General features: G+C 42.7%; 1 protein-coding gene across 2 annotated transcripts in view; it reads left to right on the forward strand.

Moving 5' to 3' along the window:
* Positions 1-26867, forward strand: part of CFAP43 (cilia and flagella associated protein 43) — a 73115-nt gene extending 46248 nt beyond the window's left edge. For both annotated transcript variants that reach the window (XM_083182057.1, XM_083182059.1), the window contains 19 exons: positions 1-126; positions 502-606; positions 797-913; positions 1970-2173; positions 3929-4135; positions 7257-7346; positions 7605-7685; positions 9551-9676; positions 11780-11899; positions 12298-12405; positions 13058-13144; positions 13229-13317; positions 14689-14896; positions 15962-16074; positions 16627-16786; positions 17485-17649; positions 20814-20894; positions 22096-22249; positions 26649-26867. In XM_083182057.1, the coding sequence (XP_083038183.1) occupies positions 1-126; positions 502-606; positions 797-913; positions 1970-2173; positions 3929-4135; positions 7257-7346; positions 7605-7685; positions 9551-9676; positions 11780-11899; positions 12298-12405; positions 13058-13144; positions 13229-13317; positions 14689-14896; positions 15962-16074; positions 16627-16786; positions 17485-17649; positions 20814-20894; positions 22096-22249; positions 26649-26821 (2514 nt within the window). In that variant the 3' untranslated portion in view covers positions 26822-26867. The remainder of the gene's footprint in view (positions 127-501; positions 607-796; positions 914-1969; positions 2174-3928; positions 4136-7256; positions 7347-7604; positions 7686-9550; positions 9677-11779; positions 11900-12297; positions 12406-13057; positions 13145-13228; positions 13318-14688; positions 14897-15961; positions 16075-16626; positions 16787-17484; positions 17650-20813; positions 20895-22095; positions 22250-26648) is intronic.
* Positions 26868-27871: the final 1004 nt, after the last annotated feature.

Consider the following 27871-nt stretch of genomic DNA (forward strand, 5'->3'; position numbering starts at 1 on the left):
ATACAAGCTATGATGCGAGAGAATGAATCATTACCTGACATTGAAAAGTTGGACCAGCAGGAATTTAACTTGGACACAGAGGAGCAGGAAAGACTACAGACGGAAAGTGAGCAGGAAGTGGAGAGAGTGAGTTAGCATATAAAATGGCAAATTAAAATGTGACCATTACTGTAGTCTTAAGACATGTGCTATATTTGTATACCTCCCAACTGTCCCGTTTACCGCGGGAAAGTCCCGGTATTTGGGGACGTTCCTGCATCCCGCCCGGGGCTACCATTGTCCCGCGTTGGGGGTGGCAGTTGGGAGTCCTCCCCAGCCTGAAGAGAATAGACCCTGTGCGCAAAAAATGGGGTGCGGCCGTAGGTCGCGTCATCCCGCGCGGCTATGCCCCTTTTCCTGTGCCACGCCTGTCCCGAACCAGGGGGACAAAAAGTTGTGAGGTATGTATTTGGTGCACTTGCACATGAAATCTTAGCCCAAATATTTGGTGTTTCCTGATAGGTACGAAGAGAAATTGAACTGGAAAATGTGTCTAAACAATATCTACGTGAAATCATTAAAAAAGAATGCTGGGATTCAATGGCTGTTAAAGGACGCTCTATTATGGTAAATATAGTTTATGCTTTTGCAATCCAATAATAAAATATAAAGTTAATAGTTTTGTTAAATGGACAAGGCAATCATCGCAAAATGCTAAGATGTATCTACTAAAAAAATCATTTGTTTATTACATGTCTTTATAGTGTCACAAGATTAATCAGCTTGAGGAATTATATTGATTTCTATGTTATTTAAGTCTTTTTATGCAGAATATGAAGTAAAGAACTATCCCTTGAAAGAGCGGACTGTTAAGGAATTGGAAGATTTTGCCAGAGTTTTAAATGTTAAGAAGATTGAATCTGCCGATCTCAAGGTAAAATAAAAATTAGCATTATTTTCCATTTAATAGTTTAAGTTGCTGATTTTATTTTGTTCCATTTATTTTTCCAGCAATGTGTCATTTTTTTTTAACGGTAATATCCACCCAGACAATATATTGCAAGTTAGTCCCAATGTAAAGCACCTTGTTTGTTGTACTTAATTAAACATGGAAGGTAAGGCAAAAGGCTACATGACGAATTTACATGTTTGTTATGGAGAGATGACTTTATGTAGTGCATCTAGAATAGTTGATACAGATTTTATAAATGTAAGCACTTGTCGGCCAAATTAGTGTACCAAGTCCCCATCATTACATTGTACCATGTCCCTTTCGCAACATGGTGCTTTCGCCAAGTTTCCTTGCTCTGCTACCACTCTGCTTAACACTGTTGCAAATCTTATGCATGGTAAATAATAAAAAAATAGCATTTTTTAATGTCTCGACCATTGTTATGTTGACCATATGAACCGGGCAACCTTAAGCATTGTTGACTTTTTACATGTCGACCTTTTGACCATGTCGATCTCTTGTACCTGTTTACCATATGACAGTTACTGACACCTTAACATTGCATAGAACATAGACTACTTCCCATATATTAAGTTGAATTAGTCTGTTTTTCCCATTAGAACATAGACTACTTCCCATAAATTAAGTTGAACTTGTCTGTTTTTCCCAGACCTGTTTCATTCCACCATTTGTTAACTATTATAACACTCAGGGGAAGTAATGTGTGATTTTGTTTGTTTTTTGCTTTGTGTTATATTTATTGATCCTTTTTTTTTTTTTAAACTCCGTACCCAGTTTACATTGTTCATATGTCAACTACTTTACAAGACCTGATAAATCCTAACTTAAAAGTAGAATTCCTTGCCTACACCAGTTATTCTTTACTACTCATGTGCAATAACTACACCATACAGAAATATAACCAGCTACTTCATACATATTATTGTTAGTTACATCTTGCTGGAACACAGTGGATTATCTATCAGGTGCAAAACAAATTGTAAGAGGAGCCAACATCATGTTTATTTTTCCCTTAAGGTCAGAAAAGAAATTGTTGAGGTTCAGGCAAAAAATGGATCAGAAGAGGATGAAGAAGTGGAGGAGGAGACTGCGAAAAGCCAGGACACCACATCTCTGATTGGGAGCCTGAGTGACCAGTATGGCGGTGATACCTCCAACTTGTACAGCCAGTTGGAAATGCACAGCAGGGAGGAGAAAATTAACCAGATTATCTTGTTGCAAGTAAGTGGCATAAGGGCCTTGGGTAATACAGATTGTCCTGCTGCAGTATCAATGTGGATTCTTCTCTTCCCTGTAGTCAGCAATGGAAACACTTTATGTGACTATGGTGCTGCGGCTGATTCATAGTTGCATGCAAGTTTTGCTCACAGGTTTTCAGTCGGGCCCAAGCGCTGCTGTGAATTGGCCAGGAACATATTAATCCTTTGAGTGCCAACATCTCTGTGAAAATGCCAGTGTCGCTCACATTTGTTATATAAATTCAAATAAAAAATGTTGTGTAAAAAAAAAAGGGTTATATTTCCTATATAAGGTAAACATTACTGGTCAGTATGATAAATACAAATGTTTGCTTGCCAATTTTCACACCTATTTTAATGATTTATCCTGGCACTCAAAGGGTTAACAAGATTATGAGCCCTGGGCAAAGCAACGCACTAACCACACATTCATGATTACGTTTAAAAAAATATATACAACTTACTTTTCTGCAGTCCCACGCCATCTCTCCATATACTTACACATAGTGAATAGTTGTCAGCGATCTGATTGGTAGAAAGCTTTAGCAATCCACCAATCAGCATGATGGTAGCCATTCATTGTGTGAGACAGGTAGAGAATGTTGCTCTCTGATTGATGGATAGATCAAGCCATCCACTAATCAGCATGCTGACATTCATCCACTGCCTGGCTGCAGATGTCCCCCGGCCCAGCCCAGCCCTGCTCGAAAACCCCTAGAATTCCCCTAAAAGGTGTAGAATTGGGTAAATCTGAATTGAAAAAGGACCTAAGAGTCCACATTGACATCAAACTGGGGTGCAGTGCTCAGTGTCATGAAGCAGCCCTTAAGGCCTACAGGATACTAGCCTGCATAAAAAGGGGAATGAAATCAAAATTATGCCACTGTACAAGGCACTGGTTAGACTTCACCTGGAATTCGGAGTGCAACTCTGGGCCCCACATTACAAAAAGAACATGATGGCACTGGAAAAAGTCCAGAGAAGAGCAACCAAGCTGATGGAGTCCTTTTTTCAACTCAACGACTATGTTAGAATTGTATGGCCCAGGATTCATTCATTTGCCCATGTGCAGGAGCCTCGCTGTGCATGTGCAGATCTGGTCCTACGTTGTTGGATGCAATTCAGCAACAGATGGTGCTTGATTTACTGTCTGCTGCCATTTGTGGACAGGGAGGTAAAGCATTTAAGAAACCAAGGACGTATGGGCCCCTATTTTTGAGGTGTGCTGAAACCAGTATTGTGTTTTTGGCCAAAAGAAACACTGGCCTTGGCTGCTTACTTGTGTCCTTGCTCAGATGCCTGATGACCCGAACAATGTTGCCGATGGTGCTCTGTTGTTGTGTCTTTCGGTGCATGCAGCAGATGTGAGAAAACAGCAGTGGGTAAATGTCTACATTTGCATAACTTCTCTGATACGCTGTTACTGAGGACACAGCTCCAACAGGCCCATGGGCTGTAGCCACATCTCAGGCACTTGTAGCTGAATGGGCAGAACTGGGTGGTGATTGAGCAATCACACTTAGGCTTAGTAAAGGCTTGTCGAGGTTGTGTAGATGGAAGCGTGCGTGGCACATCTATGTGCCTACTTAGAGAACTACTGTAATGAATAAAGAACATTGTTATATTGGTTCTGTAATATTCTTGGAAAGCATGCACATTCCAATGTGAATTATTATTGTCATATACACAGCTTTAATGTTATTATGTAGCTATTTTATACTGTTTACATTTACTGCAGGATATTATACACAATGTCAAAACTGCCTTCAACAAAGAATTCGAAGTGGTCTGCAGGCAGAAGGAGCAAGAAGTCACCCGTGTTAATGAGAGGAACCAGAGAATTCTGGAGATCATGTCTGAGCTGAACATACAAGAAAAAATTCTACAACCAAGGTTTACAGATAATGAGAAACCAGAGAGAGCACTAACTGTGGAAGAGTCAGAGGTATGAGATAGCTTGTGTTGGGCGGTATTCAATGAGCCTGATTCGCCATGTTTTTATGGCAAATTTGTGCTGTTTGGCGAATTTCTGACTAAAACGGTGAATCACCCTATTCAATGACCACATGGCGAATACATTTCAAGGTTTTTTTCACCATGATTCACCGAGTAGCAATAGCTATCTTTTTATGGTGAAGTGGAATGTGAACTTTTAAAATAAAGTGTTTTGTTTTTTACATTTGGTGTCAAAAAATCAGGAATTTTATTCTGAGGAGGGGCATGCTATTTTTATTCATGTGCTGTAAGCACATGAATATATATTTAATTAAAAAAAAAAAAAATTTTTACACAGCAGCCAGCAGGGGGCGCCGGAGCCGAGCCGCTCATTACATATTCATATATTCACTGCACCCGATCGTTACGATCGGGTATAGTGAATATACGCTCCCCTGCTGGCACCCCCGGGGGGCAGCCTGTGCTCAGGCTCCCTGCGGCAATCGCCGCAGGAGCTCATATTCGCCAGTCAGGGGCAGCGAGCCCCTGACACGTTGAATACCGGAGCCCGCCGGCTCCGGAACGTGGCGAATGTGCAGCGAATCCTAAAAAGGATTCCCTGTACCTCGCAGGTATTCTCATTGAATGCCGCCCTAAATGTGAGGGTGCAGTAAGGCACTTATTGTCTTATAGCATTGATTTAAAAACATAATCCACCTTTGCAGTTTTCTATGTGTATGAATTAGGCGAAGGCCACTCATTAGCTACCTCTGTTTCAGGGTTCCGTCTTTAAAGGGTGGTACAGACCACTGCATGCACCACTGCATGCACCTGCACCTTCAGTTAGTAACATGAATGGCTAGTAAGGCTAGTAGATGAATTTATATGCCCACGATAAATATCTACCATAGATGTTCAAGCTGATGAAGCAGTGACAGGAACTATGGCTATGAGTTCCACCAGTGGTACAGATGTGTCCTTATTTATCAAGCTTTTCTACACCATATGATGTGAGAATCTTGGCAGACACTCCTTGTGTAGCAAATCATATTCTTTATTGAATTTTGCATCTTGGAAACATCGTAGCTGCATACAAAGTCACTCAAAGTGTACTTAGCACTTTTGTTCTAACAGGAACTGGCATCCACTGGGCTGGATGGGCTACTGCCCGGGGGTCCCACAAGCAGAGGGGCCCCAGAGAAACCTACGGCAGAGAAAATCTAAAATAAAATGTTGCTAACGGCAATACCGTTAGTGCTGGCCAGCATCCCTACTCCCCCTATCCTTGCAGTTCCTGGGGCTGTGTGTTACTAACATGGAATTTATGCCCTAGGAATGCTTCCAACATTGAATCCAAGGCACAAAGAATTCAGGTTGTTCTTAGGCATACTAGAAAAGTCTATGTAATAAAGTAGCTTGTAGTGGTATATACTGCATATATTACAGTATGTATATAGATATATATATATATAAATATATATATATATATATATATATATATATATATATATATATATATAGCGATGGGGACCGGCACTTGGACTGATAAGGGAGATGGTGGAGGTGCCTTCCACGAGGTATAATATACAAGCGAATTAATCCAGGTAAGTGGAAAAATCGTGCAGAAACAAACTGTTTCTGCACGATTTTTGTTATGCTGTCATTTTGCACTTATCAGCTGTCCTGATGAAGGAGCGCCAGCTCCGAAACCGTTGACGCACAGGCTGAGTGGTTGATTTTTTGTCACTATGTTTTGATGTGATTCAAATATACCTTTTTATACGTTGAGTGCCGCCTCCTATTTTTCCACTTACCTGGATTAATTCGCTTTGTATATATATATATATATATATATATATATATATATATATATATATATATATTATTTTTATTGCTTTACAATAGTTCTCTTTTATTAAACATATGTACAAGTGTGGTAGGGGACAATGGGGCAGATCATGTATTGGAGAATAGATAAATTGGAGATAAAGTGGAGATAAGGTAAAAGAGAGATAAAGCACCAGCCAATCAACTCCCAACTGTCATTTTCAAACCACAGGTTGGTGCTTTTTCTTCCTTTCACTTTATCTCTTCTTTATCTCCAGTTTATCTCTTATCCAGCCTTATTAAATCTGCCCCATAGTTTGTAAGCTCCACTGGGACAGGGACCAATGTGAATGGCCAAATGTTCTCTGTAAAGCGCGGTGGAATATGTGTGCGCTATATAGAAAACTGCTAATAAATAATAAATAAATATTACCTCAGAAAGTGCCTTAGTATCGCATTTATTCTATGGTTAATATGGTGCCTATATTTTTTAAGTGGACTGACATAAATAGACATCTATTAAAGAAGGGTGATCAAAGGAAATACACAGTACTACTCACCAGCCATCTAAAATGAGAGAACAACATGACCATAATGTCAGTGCAGTCGCTTGTGTGTGGCCGAATGGAGCAACACTTGAATTGCTCTGTAAGGCACCATTGCTCTGTAAGACACCATCTAGTGGCCCCTGTGCACAAAACGCTTGACTTCCCCTCATAGAGGCCAGAAGCAGTGTTAGCTCTGTTATATATGATATATATTGATCTTGCAAGTTATGTCATTTTTTGTCTGATGTAGTGAAGCTAATGCGGGGTTGCAATGCAAGTCTGTCCTGCAGTTAGCTATTACAATTTTAGCACCATACTGTACATGTTCCATAGCTGAGTACAAGCATCTACATGTGATTGGAAGTCTTCTACATCTATTCCTCATCTCTACTTGCGGGTGACTGGGTACAACTGGGTGTCAAGCTCAAGTGGGCATTATCACATAGACGCAGCATAGTGAGAGCGTGTAGACAGAATTGCAGGCTATACTAAGCTGTGTGTCTGCAGAGATCCATCTGATTTTAGGCAGATCTCTTATACCTAGCATAAAGGCTTGTACGAGTACATGCTGATTATTATGAGTTATATGACCCAGCATGTGTTCCGGGGCGATGCGGCCACATAGATGAGTACAGCTCAGCATTCAGGAAAATATACACATATAGCACTGTCTGGGCCACAATATATATAAGACTGGCTTTTTAAGGAAACAGTTTGTGGTTGCTATCTATAACTGGATCTTTTCTCTAATTTAAGATAAATGTGGAAAAACATTTAACATCTGAACAGAAAGCACAGGCAGAGCAGGTCGCCAAACAGGAAGAGGAGAAACGCCTGGCCGAACAGGTAAGTCTACCTATAATCTCACAGGGAAAGCTCAGTATGGGATAGACATTACTGGCACATGGTGTGATGCATTCTCTAGTTTATAAGACGTGTGCATGAATGGTTGTAGACATATATCACATATTATTATTCGTTTTCATGACACTTACCAGTAAACGTTCAAATGTGGTTTATTAGAGGAATTCAAATTATATTTGTAAAATAAATGCACAGCGATGGGGCTTGGAATGATATATGTATTATTCTTATTTCCTGTAGGAAGATAATGCCAAACAACGTGCGCTCAATGACATGATGGGAGGTGTCCTAGAAGTAAAGAAGGAAGATATATTAAGAACGGTAAGAACAATTCTGGTACCTTTTATACAACGGCATTGCCAGTATCGGGAAATTACATTATCATGAATAAGGCATTTATTGTTACATGATAATAATTGATGATGATTTGCCTTTATTTCTATGGCTTTACAAGATATGCACAGTGCCTTGAAAGTAGATATATGCACAGACCCCAATGTTTTTAGTTTGGTCTGCAAATCACCATTATGTTTTGGGTTTGCACTGCATATGATTTGGGGTCGGTTTTGGAACGGAGTTCCTTTAAAAATAAAAATACAATAAAACAAAACAGCTAAAATCATGGAACTTGGATCTGATTTTGTTCCTATAGTATTAACACCCTTAACATTAATTGATCTGAAATCAGAAGGGAGGGACTAACGTGCAATCCAAAACCCCAGATTCGGTTTTTATCTGTCCATATCCAATAACTCATCAAGTGTATGCCCCTTTAATTAGATCAGTACCATCAATAACCCTACATTCTACCTATGTGTATGTATTTTATGCTGGCGAGTCAATAAGGCATTGTTGGGTCCCATTGCCAGCAATGGGGACAGTGCTGCTCTCACCAGCTATAGCTGGTGAGAGTGGTATAGAGGCAAACAACAGTAAATTTAATTTACCATTGTTTGCTGAATATTGAAAGGATGACATATCCGGGATAACCCCTTTAGTTATGTCATAATATATAGTCAAAATTGTAAGAAAAAATAGGCAAAATCTCAGTGTTTTACCTTCTAGCGATACCGCAAGGTCGGTATTACAAGTAATAATAGACTGCAGGCAAGCCAATTTTGACTATGTGACACACAGTTTATTTGGCCATAGGCCACATCACACACAGTCAAAATCGCACATGCACATAGGGCCTGATTGCGACCTGATTGCATGGCTGCAAATTTGTACGGCCAGCGATCAGTTCAGCCTCTTTCCCGCTCCAGTGAAATCCTGCCTTGCGAATGACTGTAAACAGGAAAATATCTCATATTTAATAGGCTTTACGTTGGCTACCTTCCTAATCAGCAGCAGTATATATCTATGGGTTAGTCAATCCCTTATAAGCAAAGCAGAAAAAAACATATAGGAATGAATGTGCTCGCTGTGCAAATGGATATGTACGGCTATACATTCACTCGTTCACACCAGAGCAAATATGTCCAAATCCCCTCGGAAGTCACTCACCATCAAATTATTGTTTTTACACTGGGCACCAGTCATTTCAGCCGCTGCGACTTACCTGGCAGCTGCGATGAATACAGGCTGCTACTGTCAAACACCCTCCTCTAACAGGCTTTAGCACGCCTGCATCAGGTCTGATTTGGGCTCATAGTCAAAATCTTCTCCATGCACTTCAATTGGAAATTGCGTAGTCAAAATCAGCCATATCCAATATCTCAGGGTTGCCTACCCTCCCGGAATGGCCGGGAGTCTCCCAAAAATCGGGTCCCCCTCCCGGCCCCCCGGAAAGGTGGGCAACCCTCCTGGATTCAGCGGGACCCCCACTGCGCCCCCCAATCGCGGCCCTCTTATCCCTACCTTGGCATTTAAATGCTGAAATCCGTGGGTCTCAGAGGAGGGGGCGGAGCTAAAACGGTGCACGCCCAAGCCCCCCCCCCCCGAATGGCTGCTGAAAGTCTCCTCTCCGGGCTACTCCCGGAGAGGAGAATATAAAAGTCGGCAACCCTGCAATATCTCATTGTGTGTATGCCCCTTTAATTAGATTAGTACCATCAATAAACCAACATTCTACCTACTGTGTATGTATTTTATGCTGGATTCTTATATAATAAAAAAAAAACATCATCCTACTAATATTGATGTTTCATAACTTTACATTCATTATCTTATTTGTCCTATTTCAGGAAGTCACGCGTCCAGGGTTTTTATCTAAGGCCGAAGCTGAATGGACTGAAGATGAAAAAAAGCAGTTTAAGGACTATGATAAGAAATGTAAGGAGCTGAATGAGGAGAAGGACAAGTACAGGAAGGTAATACACACCAGGTCCAATCCTAATCCTCAAATGCTCAGTGCCGACGCACTGCAATTCCAAAGGGAAAAAAACATTACATTTTAGTAACCCAGAACAACATGTCAACAGATTCGGGTTTTTTTACCAAATATATATATTTTTTTTCTGAGTCTATTTGATATTAATAGAGTAGAACTTCCAGCTTTATTAGTATTGAGCACCGAAGCGTCTGGGGCGCTCTGGTGTGACTACATTCCTGAATACTGTGTACATGCCTAAAGTGCATGTACATGGCTAAATAATATGTACATGCCTAAAGTGTGTGAACATGCCTGAAGTGTGTGTGTAAATGCTTGAATAAGGTGTACATGCCTAAAGTGTGTGTACATGCCTGAATAAGGTGTACATGCCTAAAGTGTGTGTACATGCCTGAATAAGGTGTACATGCCTGAAGTGTGTGTACATGCCTGAATAAGGTGTACATGCCTAAAGTGTGTGTAAATGCTTGAATAAGGTGTACATGCCTGAAGTGTGTGTGTAAATGCTTGAATAAGGTGTACATGCCTAAAGTGTGTGTACATTTCTGAATAAGGTGTACATGCCTAAAGTGTGTGTAAATGCTTGAATAAGGTGTACATGCCTAAAGTGTGTGTACATTTCTGAATAAGGTGTACATGCCTAAAGTGTGTGTAAATGCTTGAATAAGGTGTACATGCCTGAAGTGTGTGTAAATGCTTGAATAAGGTGTACAACATACCTCCCAACAGTCCCGATTTTAGCGGGACAGTCCCGATTATCAGGGCCTGTCCCGCTGTCCCACCCACGGGCGGCAGTGTCCCGCAGTGTGGGGGGGCTGTTGGGGGTCCCCCCCCTGTCAGCTGCTAAGCAGCGGGGAATAAACGCTGTGCGCATGCGGCTGGGGGCATGGCTAGAGGCTCACAGAGCCTCTGGGTCATGCCCCCATAGTGTCAAAATGGGGGCGTGGCCTCACAGGAGACCCGTGAGTATAGGCCACACCCCCGAATTAGGACACTCCCCCGAAAATTTTGGCGCGCCTACGGCACGCAGCAGCAGCGTCCCGCCTGCTAAGCTCTCAAAGTTGGGAGGTATGCATGCCTAAAGTGTGTGTGCATGCCTGAATAGTGTGTACATGCCTGAAAAAGGTGTACATGCTTAAAGTGTGTGTACATGCCTGAATAGTGTGTACATGCCTAAAAAAGGTGTACATGTTTAAAGTGTGTGTACATGCCTGAATAAGATGTACTTGCCTAAAGTGTGTGTACATGACTAAAATGTTTATTGTTATTATTGTTCTTTGTTACTAAGTTTTCTGGTTTTCAAATTTAAATAACTTACCTGAAACTAGTGAATTCATTTTTGGCTTATGTCTATATTAGTTTACTAGCTCCCTACTGTTCTATACTTTATATAAATATTATGTATATTTTGGGATACTTGGAAAAATATATATTTTATGTGTCCTTTATGTGGGGCCAAAACATGCATTCCCTTCATTAGTATCTGCTTTTTTTATTTTTCTATTAAGAAACTGCACTGTTAAACTATATTAATGGTTTATGTAAATCAAAATAGCGAGGGAGCAATGAAACTGGTAATGCCATGAGGGAGTTCTGTGAGACATATGAGGGAGGAAGGATAAGCATGCAAAGAACATTTAGGGTGGTCTTATGGCGGGATCTGCGAGCCTGGGAGGAAGCTCTGTTGCACGTAGGGAGGTGTTATAGGCATATAAATGGCTTGTGAGGAAGTCTGGGAAGCATGTGTGCTGGTCTAATGGGCATGTAAGAGGCCTCTGCAGAGGTCTAGGGCATGTGGGTAGGTCTGGTAGAATGTGGGATGGACTGAAGGTCATATAACATGTACAGAGGTCTAATGAGCATGTAAGGAGAATTTAGGGAGATGTAGGGAAATGGTATGAAGTCTGATGCAAGCTATAGATATGCAGATAAAATCTATAGATATTTTAAGGATTTTAGTTTGACTGGGCAATCCTGTTCTTAGCCCTGCTCACCTATAAAACGCAAGGCAGCTTTGTGTTTTGTATTTGTATTTAAAATAACGAATATTCTTGCTCACTAATTACTTTTTAATTACCTTTAGATACTAGAAGCAGAAATGAAAAAGATTCAAACCTCAATAATGGAAAGCACACAAGGTTTTGATGACATCTTGATAAGATTATTTGAAAAGAAGGTGAAAACCGAAATGGTCATTTACCAGGTAACCGCTGAGATGCGTTTTTACATTCATTTTTAAATATTACTAAATGTGTATTTTAGCTCTGGCAGCCCAACATTGCTGAAGATCGATTTTAATTGGTTGAAGTTGACCAAATTGACCTTTAGTAAATATAGCCATCCCTCTCTGGGGGACATGTATTCACTGTACACTAAATTTTAAAGCGATAAAGAGCAATGTGTTGAGTTGTGATTCTTTCTCCGATGGAGAAATACATTAGATATGTTACAGCAATTTTTCATAGAGAAATAAAATCAATTAGAATCCTCGCTGGTTTGCAGCTGCATACAGCATTAGCAACTATGTTACAGCTGAGTTATGTGGGTTACACAATTAATTGATGGCACAACACAGACTGATCTACACTTTATACCGGACAGGAGGAAATGAAAATAAGCAACCTTCTACTCTCTGTTCTCATTGAAGATGAGATAAATACCAGAGCTGCGCAACTAAACCATATGCTGGGCACAAAACGCAAAGACAAGGTGAGAGAAATATCTACATTTGTATTAAATGCTGACCTGTTCTAGCTACAGAAACTATACTGGTTTCTTTAAAATACAGTATCATACCTCCCAACTGTTCCATTTACAGCAGGACATTCACGCTAATTGGACACTGTCCCGCTGTGCGGCCCGCAGGTTGCAGTGTTCTGTTAGCGGGGGAGGGGAGGGCAGCCGGGCTGCTGACAGCTGGATCAGCATGAGTGTCTCACCGATAGCATGAGAGCTCATGCTGAGCCTGCTGTCTACACAGCACATGCTGTAAGTGTGCTGCTGCTGCTGAGGGGGGGAAGGGCGATGACAATAACACTCCCCCCTTGACTTTAGAGTTCTTTTTCACCCCATCCCCCTAAAATTTTTGGAGGAGTGGCCTAATTGCAGTAGGTGACTACGCCTCCCGCAATTAGGCCACGCTCCAAAAATTTTACCGGGGCCCGGCATACCTTTCAGTGGCCCTGACTCTCGGGATCAGGGAGGAGCTGCATGTACTGTAATAGATGGAAAGTTGGAATCAGTTGGAAATGGACAAGTGGTTTGTCCAATAAGAATGTCCATCAGCCAAACAAATCGCTCTCCTTAAAACACCTTTATGTTAAAAAAAAAGACTATTTTCTAATATATTATTTTATTACAGAATGAAACCTCTAAACTAGTAATGACTTTCAAAGCTGAGGTGGATGCATTCAGGGAGTCCTATGATGACCTTGTGGCAGAAGATAAGGTCATGACCACAAGCATTTTACCACTGAAAAATTATATTTATGCTGATCACTATATTCATATAATTAAATTTCTTCGGTTGTAGTTGGTAGATCGAGGATTTAAGAAAGAGTTCTCTGACATCCCGGCTCACTATGTGGACCAACTTTATAAACTATACAAACGAAGACCAAGGTAGTATTGCCTTAGGACATTTTCTTTTGGGGGGAAATGTCTGCACACAAACAGTATGTAGGTATGTCCGACACATGAAGTCTTAGGGGGATATTCAATCGCCGTCGAGCATCTCCCGTGGGGGAGATGCTCGACGGGCCCTATTCAATGCTGTCTTCCCCGACAGCATTGAACAGGGTTTCCTGGCAGAACGAGCCCGACATCTCTAGCTGTCGGGCTCGTTCTGCCGAGAACAGCCGGGAAGTGACGAGCTGCCGGCTGCATCTCGTCACTTCCCGGCCGCAACTCGCGGCCATGCCCCCTTCTCGTCCCGCTGCAGGCGGGACATTGAATCCCGCCTGCATGTTCTCGGTCGAGCTGACCGAGAACGGGACTGGGTCACGGCAGGCGAGCAAGCTCGTCTGCCATGACCCGAAGATTGAATACCCCCCTTTGCCCCATAACACTATGGGGGAGATGTACTAAGTCTTGGTGAGAACTAAAGTACCAGCCAATCAACTCCTAAGTGCCATATTACAGACTTTATCTCTCCCTTCTTTTTCTCTATCCAAGTTTTGGCAGATGTATTAAGCCTTAACAAGTGATAAAGTGCAGGGTGATAAAGAGAGATAAACGCCCAGCCAATCACCTGCTAACTGCCATGTTACAGGCTGTGTTTGAAAAAAGTCAAAAGGAGCTGATTGGCTGGACGTTTATCTCTTGCATGTATCTCTTGTTAAGGCTTAATACATCTGCCCCTATGTTTGATACCTGGAGACTATGATACTATGGCTAAAATACAGGAATAGGTGTATAAATAGGGAATATGTGTATAAATGAAGATGCTAATTACACATACGTTGTATTTAGAAGCCATAGACATCTATACTACTGCATGTTAAAATACAAAGCAATGCTAAAATGTTATCAACGCATTGCTATTATGTTTTTACAAGATTATAATATGTCGCTCCCGGTCTGACACCAAAAGGTCAACATGGAAAGTGTTGACACATGAAAAGGTTGACGTGAGTGAGGGGGATTTTTTAAATATATTTTTTATACTTTACATCCATGTCGAATTTGATTGGTAACCGTAAAGTGTGCCGTGCCCAGCGGCAGTGCAGCGAAGAATCTGGTCCAAAAATATACAGTGAAGCAAGCCATGCAAGGGTGCGCGGTGCTCTAATGTTAGTCCACATGCTCAGGTGTCCACATTGGCACAAAAAGAAAATCATGAAAAAACATGTCGAGCTTTTTATGTGTAGACCTATTCCATGTCAATCTTTTGTCAATGTCGACCTTGTGCATGTCAACCGCAACTTTGTCTGTAATTTATACCACACAAAATTTTAACCAGCTATATTGTACTTCACCTGTTCTACATTTTAGAGTTCAACGCCTTAGGACTCAGACAGAAAATGAGGCACCATTTGGTGATCGTCCAGGATCGTCTTCAGCGTATAATGACTCCATTGTACAGCTAATGAAAGCTATGGATGAATTAGATACTCCAGAACATATGCCAGAAGGACTGGACCTGCCAGTGTGGGAGCGTTTCTGCCTGGCAAGAAGGTCAAAGATGGAGTATGAACAGCAAGTATGCAACAAATACATGTCTGTCTCTCTCTCACAACCACAAGCAGGAATCAGGCTTATTAAATGGGCACATCTGGCCATTGCATACATCCCAATGTCCTGATTACAGCAGAACAGTCCTGTTAATTAGACACGGTCCTGGTACTCAGGGGTAGATGTATGAAGCAGTGATAAGGAAGAAGTGATAAAGTGCCTGGTACTTTATCACTTCTCCTTCCTTATCACCGCTTCATACATCTACCCCTCAGTGAATAGATGTCACGTGGCATCAATCAGGCCAGAGAGAGGAGCCAGGGGCTGCCCAGCTGCTTGGGGAGTGCCATGCCTCTTACATCCGAGGCACCGCCCCCTAACCCCACGGCCCGCATCTATACATTAATATAAACAATGAATCAGTCCTGGGGGGGGGGGGGGTATCCAGTTAGCTGAGAGAACGTAATCCACAATCACAGGTAAAGTAAAAGCTTATCACAGGCATGACATAAGGGATAGGCTGTTTTTCAGCCTATCCCATTAGAAAATCTCTAAAATGGTGATCTGAGATGTAATAACCATTAAAGAGTGCAAGTGAAAGTAAGGAAATCAGCCTGTAAATGTTAATGTAACATAGCATAACAGTGTAAAAGTATATCAGATGGCATAATATAAATATTTTAGGCACTTAAAATGTGTTAAATGGCTGTTATATGCATGATGATAATGATAAAAAGCAAGCCTTTTGTGTAAAACCTGTGCTAAATGCGGAAAAAGGCGCGTTGAATCCCCTCGCCCCACTGAATGGGGTGATGAGCAGTGTTATCCTTATATTATATAGGATTGGCGCTATATATATAGCAGTGATCTGCTGAAATCTCACTGGTTTAGTCATCTCGGAACCTTTTACATAATCCCCCAGGTCCCTGTTGTTGAAAGGGAAATTGGTGAAAAACATATTTTGTTAATATTAGCTCAGAATTTCTATAATACAGGGTCTAAATTGACATCAATGTTTTTGTTTTCTAAATGATCAAAGTTTAGATGTTATATAGATGATATATTGTGTCCATCAAAATTTCTGCCTGTTTAGGTGAAGCGTAAGGCCCTTGTCCTGGCGGAAATGCAGGACTTTCTAAATATGAGGATAGAAGAAGATGAGAGAACACGACAGGACATCGAAAATATTATTCAAGAACTCAATATGTAATTAACATATTCATTTTGTTTATACATAACAATTTTTGTAAAACCAGATGCCACTTATTTGTCAGATTCCCTTGCTGATGTTTATACTACTGAAAGTCACATGTACCGTAGATAGTCTTAGATGCCGCCTGGTCGGATGAATCAGACCGGCATAGCGCTCGGTGTGTATGTGCCATATGTATGCTCACTGTTGTTTCTAGCTTTGATGTGTTGCATTTCAAACGTAGCGACATCACTAGCAACGCCATGCATGTTAATGAAGGACGGGACAGTGTACGCTCATCCTTCATTAACATGGTTGGGGACGTTGGAACTGGACATCGCTCCAGTGTGTACCCTGCTTTGCACTTCTCTCTTCAAGCACTATATTTCTGCACTTGTATATTTGGCATGACTCTGTTATGTGACACATATTATCTATCTTTTACATCCTGCTACTTTCATTGCACAACCCACTCTAATAAGAAATGATTTGCCAAGACATCAAGTTTTTATTGTTTGTAATATTAGCTATTTTTATACGTCTTTTGGAATCTTTTATTGTTTTAGATTGCGGAATGAGAAAATGAAGTTTCAGCTGGATTTGACTGTTCAGTTCATACTTAAACAAGGGCAGGTGGAAGTAGAGAGCGTGGATTTAATCCCTAATTATACAGATGCAGTACTTCTCCATAGAAGTGTGATAGAAGACTTAAATAACACTATACGGGTAAACAACAATTCATATGAAATACTGCTTATGACACAAAGGGTTCACAGTTTTGTACTGTGAGTTAGGTAATAGCAGTGATCTTATTTTCCAATGGTACTCAATAGTACACAGAACAGTCACCTTTTATTTGTATCATTTTTATTGGGTGATTCAATTGTTTTCCCACGTGGCTACCAGTAGGGGGCATAAAATAGAGCCATTACATTTTTACTCCGTTTAGATGCCCATTAGGTGGTAAGAATTAAAGTCTGTGGTTTAGGTGCCTCAGAGTTGGGTGCCCTAGCCAGGATTTTATACACTATTTGAACACGTATAAAGTAATGGATGCCCTGTCAGAGTAACAATTGAATTGCTCTGATACATGCCCATTACTTTGGGTGCACCCCCCCCCCCCCCAAAAAAAAAAAAAAAACATTTGAATCACCCTCTTAAAATTAGTCTGCACACAAAGTCTGCACACATTATACTTTTGGTATGGATTGGGACACAGGTGCTATTATCAATATAAAAAAATACTCCAATGACTCCATTGTCTGGAATATAATTACCCCTGTAAATCCAGCGACACCGCTGCTGAGGAGGAGGTGGCTTTGAAATAACAGCATAGTAAATATATTCACCGGCTTGCAGAAATATGCTACAGGTATGGATGCCTATGTCACATATGCTCTGTGTTGCTCTACCTCCATGTGCAGGGGCTGGGAGAACAGAAAATTGCAACCATGGTGGAAAGCAAAGATTTCCGCAAAGGAATCTTCCAACTTCAGTGGGAACATAAGAAAATACAAATGGAGATGGAAGATCTGAAAAAGAAATCCAAGGACATTATGATGCTTCGTGTCACAAAAGAAATGCAGATAGTATGATATTTTATTAATATTTGTTTTTATTAAGAGCACAACATTTAGTGTACATACTTGGATCAGGTAATCCAAATGAGCTATACCTCTTCTGCAAACACTTCACTGCATTTACATTCCTGGCTCTGTTCTCTCCTGGATCTCTTTCTGCATCTATAAATTGTTCCCCTTTCCTCCAGCTCCTCCTCCACTCTTACCACTCTCTTACATCTCAGAGTGCCACAAGAATGCATACTCAGCTAGGTTCTCACCTCTCGCCTCCTGTTTTCTGTACTACACTCCTGCAGTGTCCAGAATCTACACCACTTATGGCGCCCAAGTCTACCACTCCTCCCCACAGCTCCCTGACCTCTTTGCTTCTTGACTTTTCCTGCTGCAAACTAGCTCTCTGCAATTTCACTAATTATTTGATAACCCAATACTACTCCAAGTTCAACATGTTTCTAAAACATTGCCAGGTTGCTCCCCTTTATAGATATTAATGAATCCACTTTCTTATAATCTCCTGCTTTGTGTACTGTAACCAATCCTGTGTGACCTCCCTCCCATCCGCTTCTCAAACTTCACTTCATATTAAGCAATATAGAAAAGACTCATTTTCCTATAGTGCAACCGGGATCCGGATGGTAAGTCATAGGTATCTAGGTCGAGAGTCATTCGCAGCCTGCCCTCCCTGTCACCCTATTCAACACTTCAGGGGCTCGCTGCCCCGGATGGCATTTTTAACTGCAGCAGGGAGCCGGGGGACGGCAGAAGGCAGGGAGATGAAAGCCTCCCTGCCTGCGCCGGAATGTGTGGAGGAGAAGGAGGGCTCCAGGGGACACAGGCAGCAGAAGCTGCCCCCCAGGAGAGCTGGCAGGGAACGCGGTGGATGGAGCCGCTGCACTGGTCCCGCTCGTGCATATGTAATGAGCGGGACCGGTGCAGTGAATATCTAATATAAATATATATTCCATTCAAAAAACTCTTTATTTTAAAGATCACTTTCCAGTTCACCTTAAAAAGATGTCAAATGCAAAATGGTGAATCATGGCGAAAATCATGCTGAAAGCAGTTCTCCATCCTAGCATTGAATACACTCTCGGCGAATCACAGTGAAAACCCCATTGAAATACACCAGCGACTTGCAGCGAGCATGAAACGGAGAACTGTCCGGCATTTGCTGTTCGCTTTCGGCAAACAGTGAACATTGAATAGGGTGAATCAGATTTTTAGTGATTCGCCCAAAAAAAAACCAGCCCGATTCGCCCCCCCCCAAAAAAATGGTGAATCGGGAGCATTGAATACTGCCCTAAGTGATAGTCCATGTAAGCAGGTGTCGACATGGACACCAAAAATTATGAAACACTTATGTTAACCTTTTCTGTGTCTACCTTTTTCCAGTGTCGACCTTGTGCACGTTGATCTTTTGGTATTGACTCTCGACCTAGACACTGTTGACCCTATGATCCATACCTTTTCCAACTCCACTATCATCTTCCCACTTTGCCATTTCCTATACCAGATGTTTTCCAAATAATGGATGGTCTTTAAGAAATGGTTATTTTTGTGTTCCTATTTTCCCACAGTGCACCAGTACTAACTTTTTTGTCCACATCAATAGAGTTTTGGCCTCTGAGTTGCCAGAACTGGCAGTATTCTGGCAATTTATAACAAAAATTCAGAGGGTATTAATGAAAAAGGCACAACCAGGATGGTTTTGCCCTTTTATTTTGCTACAGCTTTAAGTGTATAGTACAGGCAATTTTTTTTTACAGAATTGCAACTAGCAGGCTATTAACTAATTGCCTTAGTTCTTAAATTATTTATTGTATGTTAGCAAATGAATGTTAATTATGTGCAATTACATTTTATTACTGATTAATTTTTTTAAAATTGCAGTGGGAGAGTTCAGTTTTCAGAATAGGCACAAAGTTTTAGCCAATGAATTAACCACTTAATTAAATATGTGCTTCGCGCTATTGATGTGATGAAAATCCATTGTGATGGTGGCTGGGGACACCAGGCCCATGGAAACAGATGGAGAAATGACACATCTTCTGGTTCTGTTGCCCCTGCAATGTGCCCTTTCATTTCAGTGACACTTTTTACATGTAGCAAATATACTTTTAATGAATGGGAGGTTTTTAAAACCGCTTGTAAATCCACCAATGGAAATCAGTAAAAAAGTGTGCCTTATAAATCAGAGTTTTGGACATATATTTCATTTTCTAGCCCTGTGAATCCCAGCGGTTTTAATTTAATGAGAGCATCAAAGGGGTGGACACCAAATTTACTAAACTTCTAAAAAAATGAAAAGAGGTGATGTTGCCCATAGCAACCATTCAGATTCTGTCTATCATTTTCTAGGATGTAATAGAGAAATCTAGTTGGTTGCTACAGGCAACAACACTTTTTTTCATTTATAGCACTGTTATAAAGGAACAGACATTGGGCCTGATTCAGACCTGTTTGCCAGGCTGCATATACTCGCAACCTAGTGAACAGGTAAGCACCACCCCACTGAATGCCTTGCTAGCATGCGAGGTGATGTGTACGCAAACAGCCCGTTGCATCTTCTTGCATGCTGCCATCCGGACAAAAATATCATTCGATGGTCGCTGACCATCACATTTTTTTTTTCGCCGTTGGTGGATAAAAGTAAGTCTATACTTTTATCCTGGACGGAAATGTACGGAAACGGCCGGGTGCTGACGTCACATGATGTCAGCCGTCCGCCACATGTAGGCATCGACCCGCCTGCACCTCCAGGGGAACACCCAGCGTTTTTATAAAACACTGGGCGTTCCACTTCTGCCTCCCCCTGCCCTCCCTGTCCAAAGTGAATGGTTGGGCGCAAACTCCTAACCATCGGATACGGCCCGAATTTGGACCTGAACAAATGGGTATGAATCGGCCCCATAGCGCAGCTCTTTAAAACATTTCAAAATATGTTAGACATGTTAGAATAAAGCGTGTTGTAGAATAGCTTAGAATGCTATTAATATAACAGGTGTCCTAATTTGCAGGGGGAAGGGGGCTTTGCCACTGGTATCAAGAACTATCATGATTTGTATAACGGTTCCTAATGTCATACAGTGACCCAGGAAATTACATTACAATTTCTTATTTGATAATCTTCATTCATTCAGTCATCCCATAACTGTTACTTTGTGTTTGCACAGTTTTTGAATGAATCAAATTACGATAAGCGTGTGTCCAATCAGATACTGGTCCTTGAAGACACCATCAGCATTCAAGAAAAAGTATGTTAAGTACACTGTATTAAATGACTAATGATGATATATACCGTAAGCTGATATTACTCACTGACAGCATGGTGCAGCTCAAAATGTATGGGGTCTGCTGCAGATTCAGGGCTCGTTCTTACAAATTACTAAAAACCATGTAAAACAGTCTACTGTACTGATGATGTTTTGAGCAGGGCCAGGATTATATACACATCTGAACTGTGAAGCCCCATACACACACACACACACACACACACACAGGGCGACCTGGCTTTTTGGCTGAGTGACATGCTTCAGGGTATTTCCTCAAATACCATCTGAATCAGCGAGGTCTCAAAGATGCTGATGACGAGACCTGACTGCCATCTGTGAGCCTGATCTTTTCTATGGCCAACAAGAAAATAAAGGGGTGAATGGGACAACAAAGATAAAAATCTGTTGGTTGAGGAGAACAAGTTTTACTGCACTAAATGGGTGTACACATGATGGGATTTTGGCAGGAGATTTTGACTAGATAGTCAAAATCTCCCAGAAGGTTAGCCAAAATCTCCCAGTTTGCTCATGCTAGATACCGCTGCTAGTCAGTATCTCCTCCCATAGAGATTGACTGTCCAATTTTGACTAGATCATAGACTATAATTAGTCTATTAGTCTAATCTAGTCAAAATCTCCAACGCATCTAGTCAAAATTGCTTAGTCAAAATTGGCCATTAGGCAATATCTGACCATGTTTATGGGGCTTTAGGATGAAGATCTCTATCAGTGAAGGTTTTTAAAAACAGTTGTTATGTGTATTGTATCTCATACCTCCCAACAGTCCCGATTTCAGTGGGACAGTCCCGATTATCAGGGCCCGTCCCGCTGTCCCACCCGCGGCCGGCAGTGTCCCGCGGTGAGGGGGGGCTGTTGGGAGTCCCCCCTGTCGGCTGCTAAGCAGCGGGGAATAAACGCTGTGCGCATGCGCACAGCGTCTATTCCCGTAGCCAGGGGGCTGGGGGCATGGCTAGAGGCTCACAGAGCCTCTGGGTCATGTCCCCATAGCGTCAAAATGGGGGCGTGGCCTCGCGGGAGAGCCGCGAGTATAGGCCACGCCCCAAATTAGGCCACACCCCGAAATTTTCGGCACGCCTGCGGCGCACAGCAGCTGCGTCCCGCATCCGACTCCTCCAAAGTTCGGAGGTATGGTATCTTGCATTCATTGTCTCCTATATTGCAGCAACATGAGAAAAATATCAAGCGCTTAAGAAAAATGATGAAGGATTTGGGGAAACAAATTAACATAAAGAAAGAGGCAAATGAACAACTAGACAGTGACCTGCAGGAAACACTTGTCTCTTTCTCTGAAAGAAAACATATCTATGATGCAGTTGGTAAGTTGTACATTACTAAGTAACCTGCAAGATATAACTGTATTCTTAATGCTTATGGTATATTAGATCTACAATGTCTAGGTCTACAGTCATAAGGTCAACTACTATTGGTCGAAAGTCAAAAGATTGACAGGCTCAAAAGGTCAATGTAGTCAAAATGTATTTATTACTTGTTATCAGTTTCTTATATAGTGCACACATATTCCGCAGCGCTGTACAGAGAATAGTTGAACATTCACATCAGTCCCTGCCCCAGTGGAGCTTACAATCTATATTCCCTACCACATGTACACGCACACACACAGACATTCTAGGGTTAATTTGTTGGGAGCCAGTTAGCCTGCGAGTATATTTTTTGACCATGTTGACATTTTGACTTACGACCATGTTGACCTTGTGACCATGTCAAAATTTTGACTATCACCCAATTGAGCATGTCGACCAATAGTGGTGGACCTAGACACTGTGGGGGACATTTACCAAAATGGATTCGTAGAAAAAAGGTGTATTCGTAGGGAGAAATACACCTTTTTTTTACGAATTTGTATTTTCGGGATTTACAATCCCAAAAATACAACATTTCGTAGTCCTAAAGATGGAACATTCGTATTTGTATTTACAAATACGAATGTCTACACCATCGATAGGATACGACAGAAATCACCATTCAAAAGAATGGTGGTTTCTGATTTACTAAGCAGCCGTACTGATAATACGGCTGCTTAGTGGTGTAAAACAGGCATACAAATACGACAGGAAAATAGAACACCATTTTCCTGTTCTATTTGCTTTAAGCCTGCACGGATCAGTCAGATCCGTGCAGGCTTCAGTGTAAAAAAATAGAAAAATTAAATAAATAAAAAAAAAAAACGGCGTGGGGTCCCCCCCACAGCCGAAACCAGCACCAGGCTGAAGGAGCCGGGGCCGGTAATTAAAAATCAGGGAACCCGACAAATAGGGGTTCCCCGATTTTTAACAACCAGCCCCAGGCTCCAGGTCCGGGGCTGGTTCCCAAAATACGGGGGACAAAATGACTAGGGGTCCCCCGTATTTCAAGAACCAGTCCCAGGCACAACCAGCCAGCAGGGTAATGTCACAGCCGGGGGACACTTATTATATACTGTAAGGTCCTGCGGCCAAAACATTAACCCTACCGACCAGTCAGCCTGGCCAGGGGCCCTGGGGGAGTGGGGACCCCGACAATGAAGGGGTCCCCCCCCTCCAGGACTTACCTGACCAGGCTGAAGCCTGGTACTGTCCCCGATGCCCCTGGGCGGTGGGCATCGGGCTGATTATGGTGTAAAAAATAGATTAAACTATTGTTTTTTACTGTGGCACTAAAAGTGCCAGCAAGCCTCCCCAGCAAGCTGGGACTTGGAGAACCACAAGTCCCAGCCTGCTGGGCATTAAAGGGCCCGCTGGCACTTGTAGTTCCACAGTTAAAAAAATAGTACACAAAACACACTGACACACTTTTAAAATAAAACTTTAATACATACAAAGCCCACACATACTAATACTTACCTATCTTCTTCCCGTAGGTAGCCCTGGTCCTGTGTCGTCGTCTTCTGGTCCTGTGTCGTCTTCTGCCTCCATGTCGACCGTCGCCGTCCGGATCCGACGAAATCCATTTGGGAAGCTGTGGAAGGAAACCATACTCACCTGTCCCAGCGCGACGTAGTCCAGGTAAGTGTCTTGGCAAAAAAACAAACCGAACACCCCGAAACCAGCCGGACAGCAGAGAGTCGCACGGTGTTTGTTTACATCGTGCGGCTCCGCCTCCCGAATGCCGCTATTGGCCGCCTTGCGGCCTAGCGGCTCCTGATTGGCCGCTAGGCCGCAAGGCGGCCAATAGCGGCATTCGGGAGGCGGAGCCGCACGATGTACACAGAGTACCGTGCGTCTCCCTGTCCGGCTGGTTTCGGGGTGTTCGGTTTGTTTTTTTGCCAAGACACTTACCTGGACTACGTCGCGCTGGGACAGGTGAGTATGGTTTCCTTCCACAGCTTCCCAAATGGATTTCGTCGGATCCGGACGGCGACAGCGACGGTCGACATGGAGGCAGAAGACGACACAGGACCAGAAGACGACGACACAGGACCAGGGCTACCTACGGAAAGAAGATAGGTAAGTATTAGTATGTGTGGGCTTTGTATGTATTAAAGTTTTATTTTAAAAGTGTGTCAGTGTGTTTTGTGTACTATTTTTTTAACTGTGGAACTACAAGTGCCAGCGGGCCCTTTAATGCCCAGCAGGCTGGGACTTGTGGTTCTCCAAGTCCCAGCTTGCTGGGGAGGCTTGCTGGCACTTTTAGTGCCACAGTAAAAAACAATAGTTTAATCTATTTTTTACACCATAATCAGCCCGATGCCCACCGCCCAGGGGCATCGGGGACAGTACCAGGCTTCAGCCTGGTCAGGTAAGTCCTGGAGGGGGGGACCCCTTCATTGGGGGGGTCCCACTCCCCCAGGGCCCCTGGCCAGGCTGACTGGTCGGTAGGGTTAATGTTTTGGCCGCGGGACCTTATATAATAAGTGTCCCCCGGCTGTGACATTACCCTGCTGGCTGGTTGTGCCTGGGACTGGTTCTTGAAATACGGGGGACCCCTAGTCATTTTGTCCCCCGTATTTTGGGAACCAGCCCTGGAGCCTGGGGCTGGTTGTTAAAAATCGGGGAACCCCTATTTGTCGGGTTCCCTGATTTTTAATTACCGGCTCCAGGCTCCGTCAGCATGGTGCTGGTTTTGGCTGTGGGGGGGACCCCACGCCGTTTTTTTTTTTTATTTATTTAATTTTTCTATTTTTTTACACTGAAGCCTGCACGGATCTGACTGATCCGTGCAGGCTTAAAGCAAATAGAACAGGAAAATGGTGTTCTATTTTCCTGTCGTATTTGTATGCCTGTTTTACACCACTAAGCAGCCGTATTATCAGTACGGCTGCTTAGTAAATCAGAATCCATTTTTTTTTACACCTTGCAGCCTGCACGGATCTGACTGATCCGTGCAGGCTGCTACAAATAATTTGTATTAGCAGCCGTATATACGGCCGCTAATACGAATTCCTACGACATCGGTGGGTTACAAAGCAGTCGTATCTGACTGCTTTGTAAATGACCCCCCGGAACACGACTTTGCATACGACTGAAACAGTCGTATGCAGTCGTAGGGAAAATACTAATACGAAAAACTCGGTTTTTCATATTAGTAAATTTCCCCCTGTAGATCTAATGACTGCATACAGGGCCGGCGCCACCACTAGGTATCTCATATTACTCAAGTCACAAACTAAGGGCCTGATTCTGGTTAACTCCGTAAGCTGTGAAGATTGCAGCTTGCCAAGTCCCAGAGGGCCCGACTTACCCACCGCTGTATCCCCTCACATCCATGCGAGGGGATGTGTTATAAAAACACATCCCCTCGCATGTCTCGCAGTAGAAGAAATCTTTTGATGGTCGCCGACCATCAAATGATTTATCCTGGGCTCGCAAATATAATGTAAGTCAGTGGAGACTGACTTAGACCTGTGGGGGCTTCGGGACAAAGACAGGGCGGACGGCTGACATTGTGTGACGTCAACTGCCCACCCCCGGCACTCTGCGGCCCGCCCACAATTGCATGGGAACGCCCAGCATTTTCATTGTGAGACCCATGGAACGTTGGGTGTTCCCATGCCCCACCACCGCCACTGCCCCCGCGTCCAACTCCTTCCTGCACAAGTGAGGGAACAGGCCATGTAGCAGTTTCTCCTTCTCATACTGTGCCATAGTAATATGTCCCCATATGTTCCTGAGGCAAAGACAGATACAGTAGGTTGTGTCCATTCGTGTCCTGACTAACCAGGTAGAAGGGGGGCTTACAGAGTTTAGGCTTATAAAGCCCACCTGGCCAGCTGGTAATTTTATTGCTCATGTGTGTGTAACATGGATGTGGAAACACTGTTCAGTCTGCCAGGGGCCACATGCACAGTGTTGGGAATTTGAGGGTGGCTTTGTCATGTCATAGAAGCGGTGCTGCTCCTTCACTTTCCGAATCTAGGGTAAATACTGAGTAGAAAATCAACAGAAATCTGCACCCATATTGACCTTTTGAATGTGAATCTTCCCCATGTCGACCTAATGCTTGTGTCAACATAATGACCCTGTTGACCTAAAGCCAAGTCAACCTTTTGTGTGTGTCGACCTTCAGTGATCGACCTAATGCATGCTGACCTAGTGACCGAATACCCTTGAACCCAGCCAGCCATATGGAAAGGGAAGGGATAATCTGTTGTTTTAATAAAATGCTCATTTATGATTTTTACAGATTTTTCTAAATGAGAAAGAAAATGATAAAACATTTTTTTTATTGGCTTAAAAAAGAATTTGACTACTGGTTTGTTCATTGTGATGTTTATTTTAGGACGAGAGCAAAGCTCTGCGAAGAATGCGAGGGACAGATACACGGACATTGTACAGCGGCGCAAGCTAATAGATCTCGCAAAGGCGCAAGTTCACGAGATTACTGTGCTCCGAATGGAGCTAGACCGACTGCGGATGAAAACCTTCCCGGCATTAGTACATATGGAGTACTAGACACACATATAATACACTGTATTCATTAAAGGCAGAAATGTATGTGTTGCTGTCTTGATTTATAATTTTTTTTTGTTTTCTTAAGGATTATTTCTTTATTTTAATGAATTTACTTATTTTACATATTCAAAATGACTTTGCCGGGTATTACTTTCTCAGAATAGCAACTACAGCAGATGAACTGGTCTAATAGCCTTTATTGCTGGTATAAAGATCATTTTTATTTTCATCAATGCCAAATCTTGGGTGCCGTACCTGTTAGGTGATCACAAACAGTGGCGGCACAGCGCTGTCGCTGCCTAAATCAGCAGCAACTTGATGTAGGGTTTTCCATATGACCCAAAAGCAAGTAGCTTGGAAAATCCCACTCTTCTGTCTGCCTGACTTGTTAAAGTGCAATCTATTTACTAGTAAGACATGGGGACTAAACCCATTGTCCTAACAGTGCAGCAAGTGGCAGGGGGACTCCCAACTACCCCCCACCCTTACTGTGGTAAAAAGTTACCGGCAGCTGGGACAACGGGACAATTCCAAAGATAGGGACTGTCTCTCGAAAATTAGGGGAGTTGGGAGCAAGGTTGGACTGGTCCACAGGGGCACAGCACAAACCTCCGGTGGGCCCTATTGCCTGGAGCCCTATCTCCTCCTCTAGGGGTAAGGTTCTAGAACAGCAGTTCCCAACTTTTTTGTCTCTCCCATACCCCTTTCATTTATGATTACCCCCTCATCTCAATTTAAATATCCACAGAACTTACAAGTGGAGGTGAGTGGCATGCGTGTCCTTATATTAAGGAGTAGTGGAGGAGTAGTGTGCGGTCAAGAATCGTGTCCCTCTGTGTCTGGCTGCCAGCTGTGTACTATCTCTAGGGTTCCCGCTAACGCCCGTAGGACTAATACTGCTGCTTCCCCATCTGTGTCAGCAAGGGAGAGATGAATGCTGATGTCTGAGGGCAGCGCAGATAGCTCCCAGGTGATTTCTGGTCATGCAAAAGTACGAGGAGAAGCTGGATATGGAACTGGAAGTGAAGCAATGTGGTTCATCTACACAGC

This window comes from Crinia signifera, chromosome 4 (genome assembly GCF_055691185.1).
Source record: "Crinia signifera chromosome 4, ASM5569118v1, whole genome shotgun sequence".
In the NCBI taxonomy this organism is placed as follows: domain Eukaryota; kingdom Metazoa; phylum Chordata; class Amphibia; order Anura; family Myobatrachidae; genus Crinia; species Crinia signifera.